The sequence below is a fragment of the Cajanus cajan genome, chromosome 9 (assembly GCF_000230855.2).
Source record: "Cajanus cajan strain Asha chromosome 9, NIPB_CcT2T_4, whole genome shotgun sequence".
Lineage (NCBI taxonomy): Eukaryota > Viridiplantae > Streptophyta > Magnoliopsida > Fabales > Fabaceae > Cajanus > Cajanus cajan.
Genome location: NC_138525.1, coordinates 56,495,067 through 56,505,175, shown reverse-complemented (window position 1 = coordinate 56,505,175; position 10,109 = coordinate 56,495,067). Strand labels below are relative to the sequence as shown.

The 10,109-nt window shown below is 33.3% G+C and overlaps 1 protein-coding gene across 9 annotated transcripts; it reads left to right on the top strand.

Moving 5' to 3' along the window:
• The first annotated feature begins 444 nt into the window (after positions 1–444).
• On the top strand, positions 445–8,662 carry LOC109816285 (uncharacterized). 9 transcript variants are annotated; one of them, XM_029274965.2, is made up of 9 exons: positions 445–713; positions 848–1,058; positions 2,786–2,876; positions 3,849–4,006; positions 4,647–4,890; positions 5,193–5,297; positions 5,383–5,565; positions 7,267–7,468; positions 7,897–8,091. In XM_029274965.2, exons 1-9 carry the CDS (start codon positions 563–565, stop codon positions 7,920–7,922), a joined length of 1,371 nt encoding a protein of 456 aa, XP_029130798.2. In that variant the 5' UTR covers positions 445–562; the 3' UTR covers positions 7,923–8,091. The 9 variants fall into 9 exon arrangements, with proteins under 9 accessions (XP_029130798.2, XP_029130796.2, XP_029130795.2 ...); XM_029274963.2 differs by having other exon boundaries at positions 450–713; positions 8,065–8,662; XM_029274962.2 differs by having other exon boundaries at positions 451–713; positions 5,383–5,493; positions 7,948–8,662.
• Positions 8,663–10,109: the final 1,447 nt, after the last annotated feature.

Sequence of the window (10,109 nt, the reverse complement as noted above, 5' to 3'; positions counted from 1 at the left end):
GAATAGAGGTAATTATTAAAACTTATCTTGATCATTGTACAATTATAACATTGAGATTTTGAGATTATAAGTTAAATTACTCAAATCTTCTAACCTTAACCTAAACTTAGTGGAATTTTAGATAATTATTCTTTTTTTTAATTATTTGTTGGAATTTTAATAATAATTTTTATTTATTTATTTATTATTTTCAAGTTTCAAGACAATATTAAATATTATATTATTAATTATATCCTTATTTATTACTTAATTTTAATTAATTTATACATAATAATTAATATATATTTATTATAAAATAAAAAATATATAATAAAAAACATGAAAATTATTTTTTAAAAAATAAAAAAATTATTACATTTCTTTGTGATGAATAGGATCCGGGATAACATCATTGATATTAAAAAAGTGAAAAGGAATAAATTCTCATATTAAAATATTGATGCAATACAGTATTCGGGTTGACTTGAGTCATCAAAGTTGGTTTCTGTGAAGTTTGTACTTGGGCGTTAACTCTGCATGACAGAAGAGAGAAGCAGTTTGGGAGTAACATAGATCACAGTATATGGATTGCGTTTACATGAATCTCAATGAACCCATTGAAGCTCGTGTGAAACACCTTCTTTCTCTCATGACTTTGAAGGAGAAGATTGGTCAGATGACACAAATTGAGCGTTCAGTTGCTACCCCTTCTGCCATCAAACACTTCTCCATTGGTATATATCTTCAACCAAAACCACACATGTTGTCATCTACATACATAGGTCACATAGTGAAAGAGAGAGTGTGTTTTTTGATTACTTGGTAGTTTCATTTTGGTAAGTTGTGTTTTCTTTTTGTTTGAACAAAGGGAGTGTATTCAGTGCTCCTCACAGTCACAATGGATCTTTTGAGAAGGCATTGTCATCCGATTGTGCTGATATGGTGGATGGGTTTCAAAAGTTGGCACTTGGATCAAGGTTAGGCATACCAATCATTTATGGGGTTGATGCTGTTCATGGTAATAACAGTGTCTATGGTGCTACTATATTTCCTCACAATGTTGCCCTTGGAGCTACCAGGTTGGTGTTGTGCATTTTGTTTTACTTTTTTGTCTTTTGGGGGGGTGATTAGTTGGTTCACTTTGTTGTGATTTGGCCTTGCATCTTTAAAATTTAGCTATCGACCCCTGCCCTGATTTTCTGATTGACTTTGATTTGCAGGTAGGAGAAAGAGTAAAAGTTTCAAATTGATCTTCTATTTTTTCCTCAAATATGTTCTTAGAATATTGGATTTGAACCTAACTCAACTCTACAAAATCGGCTTGTAAGGTGAGGGTTGTTTTCCACTTATATACTATTCAATTGCCTAATCTCTAGTCGATGTGAGACTTGGGTTTTTCCCAATACACCCCCTCACGTCCAGCACTATTGGGCTTGGTACGTGGATAAATGGTGGTGGTCCACCCCCTCATGCCTATGGCGCATGCATCAATGGTGGGTGACTCATTTTTAAGAATCTAGGATAGATCTGATACTATCTTAGAATAGTGAATTTAAGCCTAACTCAACCCTACAAAACCAGCTTGTAAGGTGAGGGTTGCTTTCCACTTATATATTATTTAATTGCCTAATCTCTAGTCGATATGGGACTTGGATTTTTCCCAATATCTTATAATAGTGGATTTGAGCCTAACTCAACTCTACAAAACTGGCTTATAAGGTGAGGGTTGCTTTCTACTTATATATTATTTAATTGCCTAATCTCTAGTCGATATGGGACTTGGATTTTTCCCAATATCTTATAATAGTGGATTTGAGTCTAACTCAACCCTACAAAACTGGCTTATAAGGTGAGGGTTGCTTTCTACTTATGTACTATTTAATTGTCTAATCTCTAGTCAATGTGAGACTTGAGTTTAGGGTTTGGTACGTGGATAAATGGTGGGTGACCCTTTTTAATGATCTAGGATTGGTGGGACTTGAGTTTTTTTTTTCTCAATACACCCCCTCATGCCTATGATGCATGTATCAATGGTGGCTGACCCATTTTTAAGAATCTAGGATAGCTCTGATACCATCTTAGAATAGTAGATTTGAGCCTAACTCAACCCTACAAAACCGGTTTATAAGGTGAGAGTTGCTTTCTATTTATATACTATTTAATTTCCTAATCTCTAGTCGATGTGAAACTTGGGTTTAGGGCTTGATACGTGGATAAATGGTGGGTGACCCTTTTTAATGATCTAGGATTGGCGGGACTTGAGTTTTTTTTTTCTCAATACACCCCCTCATGCCTATGGTGTATGTATCAATGGTGGGTGACCCATTTTTAAGAATCTAGGATAACTCTAATACCATCTTAGAATAGTGAATTTGAGCCTAACTTAACCCTACAAAACTGGTTTGTAAGGTGAGAGTTGCTTTCCACTTATATACTATTCAATTGCCTAATCTCTAGTCGATGTGGGACTTGGGTTTTTCTCAATATATTTATAACAGTTTTAGATTTTTTAAGGAATAATTTGGTGACAAACATTTTAAGGACCAATGTAGTGTGACATGCTAGTTTTTTGAAAACCAATTTAAGGCTTTACGTAGAAAAGATTCTTGCTTGGAACCAAAATTTTCAAATTATAACCATTCCACATGAACAAGTAGTTATTGAGACATTTCAATGTTGACCATAATTGAAAGTTGAGGGGTTGTGTGCATTTTTTCTGCTTATATGAAACAATCCAAATCTAGACGTTTTGGTCATAGCAAAAGATGTTCCAAATAATTTAAAGTTCTTATGTTCTCCTTTATAGGGATGCAGATTTAGTTCAAAGAATTGGAGCTGCAACATCACTTGAACTTAGAGCAAGTGGAATTCACTTTACTTTTGCCCCTTGTATGGCAGTAAGGCATCATAGATAGTCCAAATTCTAAATTAGTTATATTGATAAACTATAGCTGTGTCTGTGTTGTGCTACGTGGCATTTCCCTTACAGTTGATACTTCTTTCTAATATGTTGTGCATAATGATAAAGCTCACCTGAAAGGAAACAACACAATTTAATTTGCTAAAGAAATAAAGAAACTCCGAACAACAGATTTCTGTGGTATATTTCTCATTTTATTGCTACTATGGAAGTTGTGCATGCTATGTCGTTTGGTAAAATGGAATATTACTACCTTCTAGAAAGGTGTAAACGAGAGGAATTTGGCACTTGTCGTAAATAATCATTTGAATTTCAGTCTGGATCATACGGAACCCATTTGAAAAGATGTTTAAATACTTCCTGGCTTATGAGCTGATTTGTCATAAGGACCATTTATGCAAGTAATATAATGTGATTGTACAACGGCGCTTCCTGGATATTGGAAAGAAAACATCAAATTTTATTTTTGGCTAAAATTCATTTCATTCAATTAATAGAATTCTGACATTGGTTAGCATGGATTTGTAATTTTACTGCATCTAGTGTTGGCAATAGTACAAAAATTGAAAAATTATAATAGATGACCAGCTTTTATTCATGTCTGCATAACCTATGGCTTATTGCTGATTAACTAAACACCTTTGTAACATGGTCCTACAATTGTATTCTTACACTGTCTCTTTACTTATATAAATAAGATATAAATAGTAATAGAGGTGTATATTGTGCTGATACTCTCTAAAATTCACAAAATGGGTTCTCTCTAATGTTTCTTCTTTCTAACAAAGCTTACAAATTAGACTTCCACTTTATAGCTTAAAAACTTCCAGGCTAATTAACATATATGTGTTTTGTCTCTTTTTTCTTTAATTTATGACTCTTAAAGTTTTCTTCTTAACAATTAAATGAAATGCATATGTGCAACTCACTTGGATAGGTGATTGGATAGGTGAATGGACAGGTATGCAAAGATCCTAGATGGGGAAGATGCTACGAGAGTTACAGTGAAAACACAGAAATAGTCAGAAAGATGACTTCTTTTGTTTTAGGCTTGCAGGGCCATCCTCCAGAAGGACATCTTAGGGGCTACCCATTTGTGGCTGGGAGGTAGACACAAGTCACCAATATAACTTCAATTGAATATAAAATTTACATATCTTTAGAAATATTAAATTGTGAAATATGTACTGCCATTAAATAACAAGTTATAGAGAATTGCTTGCAGGAGGACAATACTTTTTCTCTTTTTCCTTTTGTCATCATTTTTTTAAAAATTTCTTTTGTGGATCATTTTTTTCCTAGATTCTAAATTCGCTTTAGAAAAAAAAACTCTTTGAGCATCTTGAATTGATTGAGAATGGGACACTGACTACCCTTCTATTGTTGCTGGCATGCTCAGTTCAGCTGTAAAGTTTGATATACTGGTGATTTCAAACTATTAAGTGCGTATTTGAAAATAAATCATGAATGCACATTATCATTCTCTCTCCACGTTTATCAAAAGCAACAAAATGTTACTTCTGCGTCATTTACACTAGTTGACATGGTTTTATTGAAAGACCCACGTGATGGAAGTCGAAACATGCACTAAATTTGTTACATATTTTCATGTTTGTATGTCGACCTATGGTTTTTTTCTGTCCATGGAGAAGACTGAGTATCCATTTTGAAACTCAATAGTCAATACAAAGTTGGGATCCATATATCTTAATCAAAATCACTTTCATACATCTAATTGGTACTCCAGAAACAATATTGTTGCCTGTGCCAAGCATTTTGTTGGAGATGGAGGTACAGAGAAAGGTGTAAATGAGGGTAATACCATACTATCATATGAAGATTTGGAGAGGATCCACATGGCCCCTTATGTGGACTGCATAGCTAAGGGAGTTTCTACCGTTATGGTCTCATATTCCAGCTGGAACGGAAACAAACTCCATGGTCACCATTTTCTGCTAAATGAAATTTTGAAAGAAAAGCTAGGCTTCAAGGTAGATTTTTTTTTTCCTAAAACTTGTTTCTTAGTCAGGGGCTAAAATAATCAAATTGCCTTGTAAATGATGTTCATTTGTTGATTTCCTTTATATTATCTGTCATTGCTATATGATGAGGATACACGCTAAATCATTTACGCATTTTTTTCTCTGTTCTAGAGAGGAGAGATTCACTTGTATTTCTTATTTCAGGGTGAAGTGTAACAATATACTACTAAGCATGATTGAAGCTGTTTTGCATTTTCTTTGATTTTTAAATTCAAATAAAGCATTTTGTATAAATATATGTTCCACTGTAGGGATTTGTGATTTCTGACTGGGAGGGAATTGATGAATTATGCCAACCTTATGGGTCAGATTATCGTTATTTCATCTCCACGGCCATTAATGCTGGAATTGACATGGTATAGATCTTCTATTCCCATAAAAAATAACATATATGGCTTGATTTCATTTTGTGTTCATTTATATATTCAATAAAATACGCAGGTGATGGTTCCTTTTAGATATGAAATATTTATTGAAGAGTTGATGTCTCTAGTTCAATCAGGGGAAATACCAATAGCCAGAATTGATGATGCTGTTGAGCGCATTTTAAGAGTAAAGTTTGCTGCTGAACTTTTTGAGTTTCCTTTAACTGACAGATCTTTGTTAGATATAGTTGGTTGCAAGGTAAGCAAAATTCAGCTCACAGTGAATTTCTCTTTTAAATATTTATGCTACATGTTATCTCCGTTGACAAGTGTACCAAATTGTATAAGTAGTTCAATGAAAGTATGAGTATCGTCTTTCATGGGACTTGCACAACACTTTACAAATTCACTTGTTATACTAACTAAGCTACCAAAAAGTAATAAGAGTTTGATTTGCTGCAGTAAATAATGTAAGCAAACAATAAGAATTCTTTTTGGTATTTTTGTAAACACTTAAGGTGTAAAACTTGATTCTAAAGCAATATTAATAAATGTTAGGGTTTGATTTCACTAAACCTTCCTTTCATGTTTATCACTAAGCTCACAATAGTCATCATTCAAAATTTATCAATCACTCTCAAAAATAACTAACCCTAATGTCTTACAAGTTGGCATCTAAGTTGGTAGAATAAACTATCAATCTCTTGCATAGTTTAACCAAGAAACCAACTTTAAAAACCAGAGCTTAAGAAGACTAATGACATTTACTCTATCTCTAGCAATAAGCACCATTAGCTGCTCTATTTTCATTCAAAGGTTTAAAATCATTTCTCAATCTCTTAAAAACCTCAAGTTCAAGTTAAGGGTGATCAAGCCATAACAAGCATTATGCACAGAAATAGAGCAATAAAATTGAATAACAACTAAGATTGATCACTTAGAGTTTACATATGAGAATGAATTTAGTTACATCAAACCCCAACAAGGGTGAGATTAGCTACATATAGACATGTAGAACTCTACAAAATATGAAGAAAGGAAGAAACTTGATCTTGAAGGTTTCAGAGCTCTCCAGCCGCCACACAAACTTCAAGAATAATTCTCCCTCCTTCTGTCCTCGAAATTCCCTCTTTTAGGTAATAAAAGTTTTTGTCTTATCTAAGTAATGACATGTCAGTACAATTTACGCTAATACCATGCTAAGCGTGAAGGATGGGTCTGGAAGGAAGTGAATTTTTGGAACACTGATGCTCAGCGCCAGTTGCCACGCTCAACTTGAGGATTAAAGTTTGTTCCTTGACTCTCTGCCAAGCTGAGGCTAAGCGTGGAACTGAGGCTTAGCTTGGAGACTTAGCCAAAAATTCCTTCTACTTTGAGTTCACCACTTTGTCCTTTGCTTCCTTCCTTCTTTCCTAGCTTTTTCCTAAACTACAAAATAACAACCAAATGCTTGTAAGTTACCTAAAATCATGATTCAAAGATAAAATGTGATCACCTAACAATTTAGATATGTTTTGAGTTAAAAACAAGATCGGAAACTATTGAAATTGATATAAGTGCTCCAAATTGAGCCATAAACTTAATGAAAACATAGTACTTATCACATGTGTTTGCCAAAATGTTAATGTTTTTATACTTTTTTATCATCTGATTACATATGTGAAATCAATGTAATTGATATATTATGTTTTAGGGTTTGTTTGAGTAAAATTCTCCCGAAACACTTCTAGAAGAGAAAAATAGGAAGAAAAAATGAAATAAATTTCTCTATAGACTAAAATTAAGCTAATTTGTAGAAAACTCTCTTCTATTAATTTTTCTAAAATCTTATTTTAATTCATGCATAAGTTAGTTTTAACATATAGAAAAGTTTATTTTAATTTTTATTCCTATTTGTTTCTCCTATAAGTATTTTTGAAGAAGCTTATTCAAACAGAGTCTTATTATATAATTGCCACAGCTACATAGGGATCTAGCACGTGAAGCAGTTCGAAAGTCCTTGGTTCTGTTGAAAAATGGAAAGGATCCTAGTAAACCCTTTCTTCCATTAGACAGGAATGTTAAGAGAATCCTTGTTGCTGGGACTCATGCCAATGATATTGGGTATCAATGTGGCGGATGGACAGGTACTAAGTATGGATCTAGTGGTCAGATAACAATTGGTAAGCCAATTTTGTTTCATTTCCAACACTACACATTCATTAATTCATTAATCCTAATGCTACTTTGGAAGAGTTCATGTTTTGGTTATGTGCTATTGAAATAAATTCTCTATCCCATTTCCTAGTCCTAAGTTTCAACCATATATGTCTATTGCTTCAATTTTTTTCTTATTGGTTTAAATACCCATTTGGTCCTATAGATTTATGAACTTTATATTTGGTCCCATTTTTTATTTTCTTTTAGTCGCTATCATCTATTGCTATTGAAACTAAAAGGTAAAGTTTATAAAACTATTAGAACTAAAAGTATAGAGACTAATAAAATGTTTTTAATTATATATACTAAAAGTTAAAGTTAATAAAATTATAGGGACCAAAAGGATAGTTAAGCCTTTCTTATTCTATACCACTGATTTTTCTTTTGTCAGATTATTGGGCTGAGAATGGTTGCTAGGTCCCTTATATGACTGCAATTTCAGGCACAACTATCTTGGATGCTGTTAAGGAAGCTGTGGGGAAAGAAACAGAAGTTATTTATGAGCAGTGTCCATCAACAGACATCATAGAGCATAACAAAGTTTCTTTTGCTATTGTAGTGGTTGGAGAAGGTCCCTATGCTGAGTGTGGAGGTGACAATTCAGAGCTTGTGATCCCATTTAATGGGGCTGGAATCATAAACTTAGTTGCTGATAAAATCCCAACACTAGTGATTCTGATATCTGGAAGACCTTTGCTCTTAGAGCAGTGCCTATTGGAAAAGATAGATGCTCTTGTTGCTGCATGGTTGCCAGGTACTGAAGGAAAGGGAATCACTGATGTTATATTTGGAGATCATGACTTCAAAGGTCAACTACCAATGACTTGGTTCAAAAGAGTTGAACAGCTTGATCAACCAGATGATGGAGTTAGTTCATGTGACCCCTTATTCCCTCTTGGTTTTGGGCTAACATATAACAAGGAGAATTTACATAACTAAGTACTTGAGTTCCCAAAGAGTTATTTAAAGATTCAATATGTGGAGTTTGTGAATAATCTCTGCCCTTAGCATCAATCTTTTATCCTACCATGTATCATCTCAGTATGTATGATATGGAGTTTGTTTGAATAAATATTTTAAAAAATACCTTTAAGAGAAAGAAAAATAGAAAAGAATATAAAAAATAAGTTAAAAGTAACTTATTACATTTGCACAAATGAACTTTAAGGATGGCCATAATTAAATGTATGTATTAGATTGTCCTATTTTGTGTTTCATGTTATATTTCGAATATTTCAAGCTTCTTGATTGGCCTAGTTGATCTTATAATATTGCTGAGAGGATATGTCCTTTAACGTTTCTATTTTTCCATATATGCCTAAATTATTAGCCATGTCGCCTGATATTCTGGTTTATTCCCATAAATTGGTGAGAATTGTTTCAGACAATTGTATCACTCAATGGGATATGATGCACTAAAATACACTATCACTATCAGATTATGGGCCAATAATAGCACTGTAATCATATCCACTTTTCTCACAGCTTTTAGACTTGACTTCTGATCAATAGTTAATTCCATTTGCAAGGGACTTTAGCATTGGTTGCAAAGTTTGGTTTGAATTTTGATTAATTGGAAGAAATTTAAAGGCCAATTCTGATTCACTTGATTTTATTGAAGGAGAGTGGAAGACAAATACGGTTTAAAGAAGTGGTGAAGGTTGAAGAAATAGTTCTAGAAAGCGGAAAAATTGTTGACTCTAATTATTCAAAAAAATGTTATGATTTACCTCTTCCTCTTAAAGAGGAAAATAAATAAATAAAAGGATCCTAAAGTGCACGTTATCGTGTATTTTTTGGGCCAAATATATATATATATATATATATATATATATATATATATATATATGTATATATATATATATATATATATATTCAAAATCTATCTCCTAAAATTGACAAAAACACATTGTACAGGTAGAGACGTTCGGTCATCCCTACATCGGCCACCGAATGGAAGAACCAGGTAGCCGAACGCCAATCGGCCACCTGAATCAGCCCATCATCACTTAACACTTAATCTAGGCTTAGGGGATAATTACTTGATTAAGGTATATTACCTAATACGGTAAATATGCCATAGGGCCCATAAGGCTCAAGGCCCACAAATGTCAGTATAAATAGCTCAGGTCAAAAGGTAACGTCACTGTTCATTAATTACTCTCGATATTTGTGCCTGACTTGAGCGTTGGAGTGCCTTTTGCAGGTACCAACCCCTCACTCACATCGGATCGGAGCAGTCGTTCGGCCCTCAATCTACGAGAAGATTACTGGTGTATCCTCTAGACAGGTACACACATTATTTATCTGAACTAGTTAAAACTGAACACACATAAGTTATCAAAGTTGATTATAAAGATATTCGTATTTCTTAATTAAGGGTCGAATAAAATAAAATAAAAAAGGGTAAGCACACAAAATAGGTTACGTAAAAAAAAAAAATCGCAATTATGCTGTTGACAAGCCCAAAAATGTCTCGAGCAAAGGCAACAAATATATAAAAGTATGTCGTTCTTTATGCTTGACAAAGTATAACAGTGTCATACCGTCGCTTTGAGAAAAGATTCATGACTAATGGAGCATTTATTTAAAACTTCCAAAAAC